The sequence below is a fragment of the Schistocerca gregaria genome, chromosome 3 (genome assembly GCF_023897955.1).
Source record: "Schistocerca gregaria isolate iqSchGreg1 chromosome 3, iqSchGreg1.2, whole genome shotgun sequence".
Classification (NCBI taxonomy): domain Eukaryota; kingdom Metazoa; phylum Arthropoda; class Insecta; order Orthoptera; family Acrididae; genus Schistocerca; species Schistocerca gregaria.
Genome location: NC_064922.1, coordinates 343,766,997 through 343,780,373, shown reverse-complemented (window position 1 = coordinate 343,780,373; position 13,377 = coordinate 343,766,997). Strand labels below are relative to the sequence as shown.

The following is a 13,377-nucleotide window of genomic DNA, read 5'->3' as shown; positions in this document are numbered from 1 at the left end:
TTGTGTAAATAATAAAAATGAAAATGAAATGATATGGTCTTATAGGCATTCCTCTTACAGGGATAGATGCATAACTTAACAACATAAAACATATGATCACATCAGAGTAAACATTAAATATGGTGTACTGCAAGGTTTGGTGCTTGGCCTGCTGCTGTTCTGGACTTGCAATATTTGAGAATTCTTCAATAATTGTTATGCTTGCTGATAACACTAGCATACTGATAAAGGACCCAAATTTACCCACATGGCCAGCTAAGTAGAGAGGATAAAGGAACAGCCTTACAACTGGTTAACAGCAAACAGTTTACGACTTAATCTTACAAAGATTCATATTATTCATTCCAAATAAATCAAAATTACTTTCAGGCACCAGAAAGAGAGACCAACGTGCACATTCTGCATGAGGTAGCATGTGTGAAGTATCTAAGTATCCAGCTGGATAATAAACTGAGGTGGCACCAGCTTGTGGATAAATTAACCAAAGAGCTCAGCTCTGCCTCTTTCAAACTTACAAATACTTCTAATTTTGTTAACCTGCTGATGGAATTGCTAGCATACTTTCATTCAACATTGTCCTATGCTGCAACCTTCTGGAGTAATAACACAGCTAAGACCAAGCAAATATTTATTCTACACAAGCTTGCATTAAAATCTCTGTGTGGAGTTGATAAACAAGCATCGTCCAGAAACCTCTTCAGGAACATACGGATTCTTATTCTTATATCCCTATGCAAGTACTGCCGAATGATAGTAGTGGTTAATAACGAGTAATTCTAGACAGTAGTAAAAACAGCTTCCACACAGACTACTCATCCTTACCTATGGTTTGCAATGATGTCACTTCTATAGCAATTTAAGGGTTTTAGTTCCACATAATTTCTACTTTAAAACATAGTTCTACTCAAAAGAAGAGTGCAGGGCACACTCAAATGTTCTACTTACCACAGCTTTCTGAAAAGGTATGCAGTTAACAGCACCTTGTAGCTGGTTCCGAATATCTTCAACTCTATCTTTATATTGTTGTAGTGGCAGTGTAGGGTCATGAATGGCAAATACTTTCACAACAATCAATCCCTCCTGAGATTTTGCTCGAGCTACTTTGAAGAATCGAGTACTTCCCAAACTGTAACAGTGAACAGAAATTGCTATCAACAAAAGTATACAAACTTTTTTAATTAAAAAAGAAATAAAATAATTTGAGATTAGTTTTTTGGGAATAAAACAGGTGATTAATGGTTAAAACCTCGTCATAAGCACAAGCACGTAACATCTGCGGCAAGTCTACATCCATAAATGTATTTTATCTGAGTATCAATTAAAGGCACTCTACCTCACAAAACCATGAGAGCACTAAATTAATAATCTGGAACATCTCTGTTTTCTTTCCAAACATGAGTCTTATTACCCGCCTCCATGGTCGTCGCTAACGCATGCTTGTGTGGTGGCACTCGACCCAGGAGGAAGCTGGTTTCAATCTCGGTGGTGGAAAAAATTTTCTCTCCCAGTATTTAGCTAGCAAGGGGAGTGGAGGTAATGGTGTGAAAGTTCCTGACCACCAAACTTTGTGCCAATGTCCCAGTTTAAATACCAAACCACTCCAAATTGTCTCAGGAAGTGAGGGCATGACACTGTTGATGGTGATCTATTCAATGGATGGGTACATTAAGCTTGCAAGCCCCTTTGGCGCTATTCGTGAGAAGTAGGCTTGTGTCAGCATCAGGTTTCACCCTCTCCCATCCCTCATCATCATCATCAACATCATCATCATCATCATCATCATCATCATCATCACCACCACCACCACCACCACCACCACCACCACCACCACCACCACCACAATACAACACAAACACTACACTACACACACGCACAATACATACATGAAGTATTACAAATATCCTAATGGATCGTGTATAAACAAAAAAAAACATTAGTCTATTGTCACTACCAATTACAATCAATATTTTTACCACTTGAAGTAAAATCACAACCACACAATTTAAAAATTCATTGTACTGCCTAGTCTATTGATACCCAACATTACAACTTCTGAACTTTTTGAGTACTTTTACTCCTACTATCTTTCAAGAACAAACTATACAAATAGTTCATGGATCAAGTGTTCAATACTAGGTATTGGCTTTGCATTCTAATGATATTGTGGCAAGCAATGTCATGTACGGGTGGAATATTTGAAATCTCCCATTTGAGAAGAGAATATTTTGAATTAAATGTGTTGCTTGAGATAGGGTTTTCTTGTGGTAAATTTTGATGTTATAAAACCTGTTAGTATGCCGTTATTTGTAAAATACTGTAGAGTGTGTTGCTTGTCTGATGGGTGAACAATTACATTTAACAGCCATATGTTGAAAGAGGAGATGCATGACATACCGAGCCACATACTTTCCCTTGAAAGTATGGTATATTGATGTAATTTTATATGTAAAAAACTGTGGAAATTCTATCAATATGGTGAAAGGGTCTCCTATACTAGGAGTCGTGGTTTTATGTAAGACATTTATATGTTTTTCTGTGTACAGATTTTTATAGTTTTTTTAATGTAGATATTTTCTTGTACTATGGTGTTTTTTGATAGGTAAGTACATTCATATGATGTGTTTATTCGTGTTTTAAGTGCTGTTGTGAATGTATTAATGTGTGTTGTACGTATCATAGTTTCATTTTTAGCTCTATATGTAAAAGTGAAGTTAATGATAGCTGATGTATGTTATTTGCTGTCTTTATGAATGTTGTCCATTTGTACTTATTTTGGTGGTTATTGCAGCTTTCATTCAAGTACTGTATCTCAAATGCATATAACAAAAATACATATAACAGTATCAGTCTTACAGCGTAAGTATTGTTCTTTCGTGTTTGGTTAGCTAGGTGTGAATTTCATTTTCGCTATATAAATCTTGCAAATAATTCACCACTTGTTTTATCATAAATGGCTTATTATGTCTTAGATAACATTGTTTTGTAATTGGGTGGTATCATGTAGTTCAGTTATTCTATACAGGTTAACTGATAATGATACTGAATTTGGTTTTATCTTAATTTTTAAATTTATTTGATGTTTGATGATGGAAAGGGGATTATTAGTTGCCACCAAAATCCCAATTAATTAGTAAATATTGGTTCTTAGATTATTTCAAATATATTTTATGGCAAAACTGTATGAGTGTAGTCATGGTTGCTATGGTGGATTTAGATGAGTTCCAATGTCCACAATTTTGAGGATATCACAGATAAAAACAGAAATTTCCCACTTCTTTTCCATATCTGTCACTCTGTACATTAATCACTGATGCATTTTCAGCATTTGACCTTCCATCCTCCCACACATCTTTTCTAATCAATCAACAGTTTCTGGACATTTTATCAGGTCCAGCCAAAAGAAACAAGACAATGATTCAAAATCTTGTGGATAATTAGATCACTTAAGACAAAATACAATATCAGACTGGGAGAAGGAAATCAATAGTTACCTTTGCAAAGAAACAATCCCAGATTTTGCCTTAAGACACACTGGACAATGAGTTGAAATTGATTCAACTCACAGATAACCTAATCAAGAAGATCTGGTCAGAACATTTTTCTCTTACAAGTATCTCTCACTGTGTTGACCTGAAGACAAGGTCTTGGCTTAGTTAACATATTTTCACTCCCTACTGCCTTACTCATCTTCTGAGACAGTACACCTGAAGTACCAGTAAATACAGTATTTATTCTGCAGAACAGTTGTTAAAGTATTTTGTAAGCTTAAACAGATAATCATATACTGTGCAGAGGTGTCTTTAAGGATCATGGAATCTAATACTCACTTTGTAAATACTCTTTGCTGCTGCCAATAAAAGTGATTCACACCATATTCAAATTATAAGTAATCATGTAAGAGGTGGATATAAAATGGGACATAGTTGTCACACAAGTGCATGTTAGGAATATCTGTAAAGATATTATACTGATTTTGCAGCAGAGTTAGCCCCTCCTTTAACTGTAGTTCATCACAGATGCCTTGAATAATAAACCATGCCCAGCACTTGGAAGGAAGTACAAGTCATACCTGTTAACAAAAACGTAAATACCATCCAGTATTCTTGACACTGACTTCTTGTAGTGTCTTAGAACATATTCTGAACTCAAACAAAATGAGACATCTCGGACAGAATGACCTCCCCCATGTCAGGCAGCATGGATTCCAAAAATAATGATCATGTGAAACCCAACTCGTGCTTTTCTCACATAACACACGGTAATGAAAACATTGGGTCAAAGCATTTAGACAGACAGTGTATTTCTTGAACTCCAAAAAGCAGAACCATATCAATGCTTATTATCAAAAGTATGATTGTATAGAGCATCGAATGGAATTTCTGACTGGATTGAGGATTTTTTTTTTTTTTTTTTTTTTTTGGGGGGGGGGGGGGGGGGGAGGGGGGTGGCTTAAGCAGCACATAGCAAGTTGTCCTGGATGGAGGGTCACTGGCAGATGTAGAATTAACTTTGGGTGTTCCCCATGACAGTGTGCTGGGATCCTTGCTGTTCATGTTGTATATTAATAACCTTGCAATCAATGTCAACAGTAACCTCATACGTTTTGCAGATGATGCAGTTATCTGCAATAAAGTACTATCTGAAAGACACTGTATAAATATTCGGTCAGATCTTAATGAAGTACCAAAATGGTGCGAAGACTGGCAGCTTGCTTTAAGTGTTCAGAAATGTAAAATTGTGTATCTCACAAAATGAAACAATTCGTTTCCTAAGACTACAATATTAACAAGTCACAGATGGAATCAGTTAACTCACACAAATACCTGGGTGTAACATTTTGTAGGGATATAAAATGGAATGATCACATAGGCTAAGTTGTGGGTAAGGTAGGCAGTAGATCTCAATTTATTGGTAGAATACTGTAAAAATGCAATCAGTTAACAAAGGAGACTGCTTACAAATCAGTCATGCGACCCATCTTAAAACATTGCTCAAGTGTGTACCAAATAGGATTAACAGGGGATACTGAATGCATACAGAGAGTGGCAGCATGAATGGTCACAGGTTTGTTTGATCCATGGGAGTGTGTCACAGAAGAGCTGAGGAAACAACTGGTAGACTCTTCAAGGCAGACACAAGCTATCCCAAAAAAGTCAAGTAACAAAGTTTCAAAACCCAGCTATAAATGATAACTCTAGGGATGTACTACAACCCCTTATGTATCGCTCCCATAAGGATCATGGGGACAAGATTAGCTTAATGAGCACTGTTTGGAGGCATTTAAATAGTCATTTTTCCTATGCTCCATATGTGAATGGAACAGAAAAAAAATGTAACAACTGGTGCAAGGGGCATACCCTCTACCAACCAATTCACACTGACTTGCAGAGTATATATGTACGTTATAATAAATGACACAAAATTATTTTTGTGTACACTCTACTGCTTTATCATGGGTTCTGGATGGAGCTGTATAATCTAGGCAAAGATATTCAGTTCCCATCTAAAATAAAGCAAGAAACAAGGAATCCCCACTAAGAAAATTAAAAACATATTTCATCAGCAATCCTGTGAATTATCTTATTATCCAAATCCAAGAATTGAAAATATCTGCAACCTGGAGTGCTCTTTGTATAGTTACATTACAACAGGCTAATGAACAATGTGAGCTATCAGTGTACTTTTTGGAATATGGCGACAAATGTTATGTAGGTGGTATCTGGGATGTTTCGGTATGTTTCATTTTGGGTATTAGTCATGTGTTTTGTTTATACTGTCTGGTTTAGTTCTTGTGGGAAGTGGCACTTAGTGGTCTAGAGGAACAAAGTTCTGTATCAGATGCTCGTAAGTCTTTTCTTTTGCTGAGGCTGCGATGACAAACTGAAATGTATATCCTGAGACCTAGGTTAGTTTGAATGGTGATAGTTTGCATGTGAATTGTAATGTGTCATTATAACATAACTACATTTATTTACCTGATAGAAACAGTGTTTTCCCACTGTGGCTCATATTTTCAAGTTTCTATTATATTTCAATAAGTGAATAATCTAATTCCATGCCCAAAATACCCTATTCTGATGGAGTTCCAACTAAACTGGAATATTGCCCCCACCCAAACCTTGGCTGTCTTGACAAACTGATATTTAGTATAACCCAAAGTCTAGGTTAGACTGAAAGGTGCTGTGATTGCGCAGTAACAGACTGCCCTGTAGCGTAGCCTGCCTTTTGTGTCCTCGTCATATATAAATGTACTTTATCTTACGGAGGAGACTTGTCATCACAAAAACTAAAACTGCGGGGTATATTTCAAAAGCATTCTCTAGGTAACAGACAAGTCTCCAACGAATATTTTTAAACATATATATATCATAGATAAACTACGAAAAATGCAAAGGCTGTCTAACTGTTACTGAAGTTACTGTTAATTTGTCAGTTTTGTTTTGCTATTATTTTAATGTTATTAGTGACAAATCTAATGGCCATTTTTTGAGGTTCAAATCTCCATTATTTGAATGATGTCACCACTATATATTGCAAGAGTATTCCCTAACTAGCAGCAGAACATTTTAATTGTGCCCTCTGTATTCACAAATGTAAGAAACTATTTTCTTTCAAAAATACAATCCTAATCAATCAGGTCAAAATGATCAGTTACCAATATAACAAAAACTACAGTTAATTAAAACAACTGAGCTGAGGGAGCAGCAAATTTTTTCCTTCAAAGCAGCACATATTTTCCTAAATTGCTGTGTTAAATTTGGCTGACATGTGCAAAGATTGTATTTAAACAGTATAGTGACAGGTTATTATTAATGAAATTATGTACAGTTTAAGGTTCTGTGAGTTGCCTATCTTTTATTAGTGTTTATCTTGAGCTGATTCATATCCCTGGGGTTCTCCTCCTTCGAGTGATCTACAGAATGTAATGAATGACTGCAAGATTGGAAATTATCTGTTCCTACAGATACATCTATATATTTAAAAGCTTTGCAATTGTACAAATTTATGCTTATGAGTGAAATCGTAAAACATGAACATACATTTATTTTTTAAAAAGCTTCATATAGGAAACAGGAAAGGGGGTCATGACAACCATAGCCTGTGCGTATCAAAGAACATTGTACAATAAGAAATAACAGAATGAGGCATGCAGTTGGTATGACACTGACCTCACATTTGAGAGGAAGGTGCTTGCTTTGGTTCAGGCATACAAACCTGAATCCTCTTTACATGTATTGTTTTTTGCTAATATTTGTTTCATTATAACTATGAACTGCTATAAAATAATCAAGTGAACCAAAATATCCATGCAGGCAATAGGAGGAAACTGCCAAGTGAAAAATTTTCAGTCAGGTTTGAAAATCCGTGCAGTGTCACTAATTATCCAAAAATTCTGCAGAAGATAATTTAAAATGTCTGCTGCAGAATGGCACACACACACATTCTTTAACGGTACTTCAACGTTTGACCACAATATAAGGATTGTTGTTCTATATTCACGGATAAGGCATTTCCGTTTTTTTTAATAATAAAACCATGATTTCATCAATGCACACTAAGATTTTATGTGTATTTTTGGAGAGAAAGAAATGAAAAAAGAATGAACAGAAGAAAGACTGATGGCTCAAGTCAGTGAAAACACTGCTAAAGAGTATGTAGAGCCTTGAACATAGACTGCCTCAACTGATAATGAAAAGTAAAAAAGGAAAGAATTACCACAGGCTATTACCAAGAACAATGTATCTCACAGACTCATTATTGATTCCTTCATTACTTAGCAGTTTTTGCAGTATATCTGACACTGTACACCAAAAATATTTTACCCTCGACATTCATCTTCAAAATAATGAATGCTTTTTCTATTTGAATTCACCAATAGTGAGAGCACTGGTAATAGGTCAGTTGTTCTAACCAGGTGGAGAGAGAGAAAAGAATAGGATCTGAGGTCCAGTTACCAGGTAAGCAAGCAATACCTGGATGAAGTGGCACCTCTATGATCATAAACGAAGGCATGCAAACACATCAAAACACTCTTTTTGAGCCTCTGAATGATGAAAAATGCATGTGGTTTATTTGCATCAGCTTCAACTTTCAGATTATTTTAAAAATTAAGTTTAACTAGATTGCTTTTAGAAAGTGTGTACTACAGTGGAGTGAGTCCCTTACTTAAGCTTCAGTGCAGTGATTCATGGCATAAGCATTTAATTTTGCAAATACACGACTGGAACTGGCTGTAGATACATATTTCTACACCTCATAAAATTCGTGCCATTGGCGAGGGTGGTACTGAAATGAAGGAGTGAGCAACTGTCACTGCAATAGATTAATTTTCTAGTACTTCTTCATTGACAGCCCCGGCGACAATGAGAGTTAAGTGTCATAATGATCGTATTCATTTAGGATGCACAATGGGAAAATTCACTAACACTTGTTTTGGATAAATAGGCAGCAAACTGGTATTGTTGTTTATTAATCTCAAAGGGCTATAATCTAATTTTTCACGGTGTTACTTGCAGACGGTGTCACTTACTTCACGTCAAAGTGCAGGTCTGAATGTTCAGTTAAATAATGCTCCACTGGGAAAATCTGTGAGGGCGCTATTCCCACAAGCTGATTCCCCATTTTAATTTATTGCCCTTCACGTGAAAATTCTTTTTACAATATGTGACATTCACATACAACCTCCTGTCATTTGAAAATAAAAATAAAAACAATCACCCACATACACTACACATGACACACACAGCAGAAGATCTTTGGACTCGTGGACTTGGTCGCTGATCTTGCGCGTGCTACTTTGGGTGTAACACTTCCACAGCGAAGTAAACTGTTGCGTAAACGGCAATACCTAAGGTATTTTTATTTACACTGAGCTTCACTTGCACCCATTCACCGCCTAATGGTGTTAATTAATGAAGTTTCTGTAGGACAAATTGACCTACTTCTCTTCTAGAAGATATCGTTACGACAATTACTTAATACATTTGTTTACGATGCAATTAATATTTTTTCTCTAATACTATAATCTGTACACAAAGTAATTTAGAAATATTGTGGACAATTCGACACAGTCCGGAACCATATCCCTCAGGAGAACATTAAACATCTCCATCAATCGAGCGGAATAACTGCTTGTATAGGAGCCAGAGGTGCACCAAAGTGTTATTGATTTGATCTGTGTGTGAAGCTCTTTCTGTTGAATAAAGCATTCAGATTTTTTTAAAATTGTTCTCATCTGTTTGTCTGCACATGTACGAGAACATCACATCTAGTGATATATGTCAACGGCCAAGCTCAGTAACTCCAGAGCTAAAGACTACTATGGTTTATCTGGTAATGTCATAAAAATATAAGAGAAGAAATAATAATCCCCTTAACAAGGGTAATAAATAAGACATTAATGAAGGTATGTACCCAGACTGTTTAAAAATTTCTATTCTCATACCTGTGTATAAGAAAGGTGACAAAGATTTGCCTGACAATTACCGACCCCTCTTGCTAGTCCCCATAATTTCAAAAATAATAGAATACTGTATCTACCAGCAAATGATCCAGTATTTTGAATCGAATAAACTACTATGTTCCACACAGTATGGGTTCAGAAGTGGTCTCTTAATTGTGAAGACACCAGAGATCATTGTCACTAAAGCATATGACTCTTTTGAGAATAAATCCATAATTAGCGCAAGACTGTTGGACCTTAAGAAAGCATTCGATACTGCGCCCACAATATTATTATAAGACAGCTACAGTATTACGGAATAGGGGAGCGTACTCTTCAACTTTTACAATCTTACTTATTCAATCGAAAACAAACAGTGGCTATAAAAGAAAAAAGATCCAGTCTCTCGCCAGTTACCAAAGGAGTAACAAAGGGCTCTGTACTTGGACCTTTCCTTTTTGTAGTCTACATAAATGGTTTGCCTTCTTCATTACTTTGTGTCATGGCACTGTATGCAGACGATACAGCGCTAATTACTCAGGGAAACAACTTGGATGAATTACAGAATAATGCAACAACAGCAATGGGCAGATGCACGGGCTGGTTTCAAGAAAATCCATTACAGATAAATATTAGTAAGACATAAGATACCGTATTTAATTTGAATGCCCCGAAACATGAAAACAAATCGGTAAAACTACTAGGGTTCCATATCGAAGAAAAACTTCGCTCGAAAACTCAGACAGGCATGCTATGCAAAAAACTCTCTTGTGTAACACACACGCGAGACAGATAGTTGTCTGCTCCTGCTGCCTTATTTCGACTTAGGTCTTTCAGTGCTCTGTCAAGCAATCCATGCAGTATCATATCTCCCATTTCATCTTCGTCTACATCCTCTTCCATTTCCATAATATTGTCCTCAAGTACATCGCCCCTGTATGGACCCTCTATTTAGTCCTTCCACCTTTCTGCTTTCCCTTCTTTGCTTACAACTGCGTTTCCATCTGAGCTCTTCATATGCATGTCAAAACCGTATTTTTACAAAAATAGTGTGCATTTCTTTTGGAGTGACCGTCGTACCTTCACGGTCTATCCGCAAGATAGTGTAGGAAGGCATACCCTCGAGATCTGAACAGTAATCGGCACTGTCATCCCACATTTTTAACAACATGTTACATTTTAATATTTTACCCAAAAGTGCACATACTATGCCCATGGATAAATTTAAAGTAAAAGTAGCAAAATGGATAAAAAGTAAAGTAATTTTACAGTTCAAGAATTTCAAGAGAATGCAATAAATGATATTGAATTTTGATGGTACATTTTGTGAAAGGAATATCTATTACAAAATTAGAAATATAATATTATGCATGCAATTTGTCTTGTCAAATATATGTATATATAGATGTATACAATATATATATATATGTAACACCGATTGCATGTAAAATGTTTAAAGGTGAATAAATATGAATATGACTAATTCGTTCATGGTACACCGTTTGTTTTGGGCTAGAATGTATTTTACAAGGTATTTTTAAACTTTTTTTATTCTCCACTGTAGATCCTTGCTCCTTCTACCTGCGCCAATACAGAAAAGGTTCCCTATGGCTAGCCAGAACCTAGTCCCACTATCTGTCCCTCCGTTGTTGCCTAGCTCATGGAATCTTCTGAATGGTCTGGTTAACCTATTACCTATCTCAGGCTGTAACCCCGCTTCCACAATGACTTCTATCTGTTCAAATTCCATCACCAGTCTAGTACTACAAAGCCATCTAAAGCAAGCCGAAACCTCTTCACAATACCTCTCTCCGTTCATAAAATTCTCCTGTTCTGCAATTCCAAAATACTAAATCCATCTCCCAGGCAGAAACCTTGCCCTCCAGGAACTAGTATACAGTATGCCATCTCAAAAACTTCTCCAACATATTCAACTCTTACTCCTACCTTGGACTACCACTACCCACCACCTCCACAAGAGACTTCATCGGACATCCCCCAAATCACTTCATAACCAACAAACTCTTCCTCACAGACCTAACACATTTATCACACCCTCAGAAACTCACACCCACCATAAAATGAATCCAGAAACCAAACAGATACAAAACACTGACATGAACCCATCGTCTCAAATTCTCAGTCTACAGAAGTATCAGTCTTTTGCAAAGGTCTTACAATTTGCCCCACTCCAAAATTCATTAATGCCGGACTTATTAAAAACCTACTCTTGTTCTTTTTTGCCAACAACCCTGGCAATTCAGACTTAATACAAAACCAATACTGAACCCTGTCTGACTCAGTGACCAAACTGTGATCCATCCCCTGCTTCCTCCCAATACACTCCCTGCTAAATTTGCAGAATTTCCTAACCTTAAACATTGCCCCACCATCATTCTCCAAATCCTTCAAGACAGAAACCGATCTCAGATCTACAGAAATAACCATAATACACCATTACAGGGTGACAATTATTGAGCTATATGAAAAAAACGTAAATTAGTTACAAACTACAGCCTGCACACACTTTATTCAACCTGTAAAAATCATATTCGGATTTACATTATGACATGTTTGATATGCCCGCCATCATTGGCAATGATGTGACGCAAACGAATAGCGAAATTCTACATTACCCACTGAAGTGTCGGAATATCGGACCTGTCACTGTGTTACCAAGGAATATCCCACTGATTATTCTGTGACTGGACAATGCACATCACACAGTCACCCGCTGAGGGTGAAGAGACTTACCAATCACAAAATGCGGAAACTCAGTCCCCAAAGCACGCCGATTTTGCTTATGGAGAAACCAATCCAAATCAAAGTGGGATTCGTCACTAAGCCAAATTGTACTCACATCAAAGTCCTTCCCATCAATTCTGTCGACAATAGTGTTGGCGAAACACAACCGCTGTTCTATGGCCCCTGGACTTAACAGCTTGTGGGTTTGAATTTTGTATGGGACGAGATACAGGTCTTCAACAACAATTTGTCACATTGTCTCCTAGTTGATTCCCGCCTGTTGTGTAGCTCATCTGATCGATTTCCTAAGGCTGGTTTGAAACAAAGCATGCGTGTTCTCGATGTTTTCAGGAACTTTCACTCTTTCTAGATGACCAACATTGCAACATTGTCATCACAAACACTACCCATTCTCTCAAACGTGTGAATCAAATTCTTCATTGGTAGTAGACTTGGACTGGTTGTCTTCAGTTTGAACTTCGTCACGAATTTCCTTCGAACTGCAGTTGGGCTGTTATTGCTGATCTAGTAGGCCTTCACAAGCGCTATACACTCAGTCATACTGAACCGTGAGATTTTCAAGTGCAAATGGCTGACAATAACGAGGAACGTGTGCTTGCACATACTAATTTGCATCATCCCCTGTGGACAACTCTACAGTTTGAATGTCCTTACACAAACCGTTCGGAAGTTAGGACGGTTTTATTTAATATAGTTCAATAATTGACACCCTGTACACTGTGATGGAAATGACAAAATATTAAGATCGTTGAACCAATTTGCCATAGTCTTTTTGCTTCTTTTTCAGTATAATTCAAATGGCTTTCTTCTGTAATATGAATATTCTCTTCATTCTTGTGATTGTAGAGTTCCCCCATACTGTAATTCCATATTGCATATATGCACAAGAATATTTGATAAGTATACTGAGCAAGTTGTTTGATAATAAATATCACTGATCTTAGCTTATTAGAAAAAGTATTGATCTCCTATTTCCAATTGAGCTTACTGTCTATTGTTATACATACAAACTTAAATGAATATACTTCTTTCAGTCCATTGTCAAATAAGAAAATCGAGTGTTCTTGTCTTTGTTTATTGTTAAAAAACATGTAGATAGATTTTTCATATTAGTAATTTAGTTTATTTTCCATGCGCCATTGTGCTGTATTATCGACTGGTATGAAGGT

At 36.6% G+C, this 13,377-nt stretch overlaps 1 protein-coding gene across 1 annotated transcript in view; it reads right to left on the bottom strand.

Moving 5' to 3' along the window:
• LOC126354825 (phosphoinositide 3-kinase regulatory subunit 4) overlaps nt 1–8,764 on the bottom strand; it is a 192,191-nt gene extending 183,427 nt beyond the window's left edge. Inside the window, exons 1-2 of the mRNA XM_050004768.1 lie at nt 8,531–8,764; nt 946–1,126 (exon numbers count right to left, since the gene is read on the bottom strand). Of these exons, the coding sequence (XP_049860725.1) occupies nt 946–1,126; nt 8,531–8,622 (273 nt within the window). The 5' untranslated portion in view covers nt 8,623–8,764. The remainder of the gene's footprint in view (nt 1–945; nt 1,127–8,530) is intronic.
• Nucleotides 8,765–13,377: the final 4,613 nt, after the last annotated feature.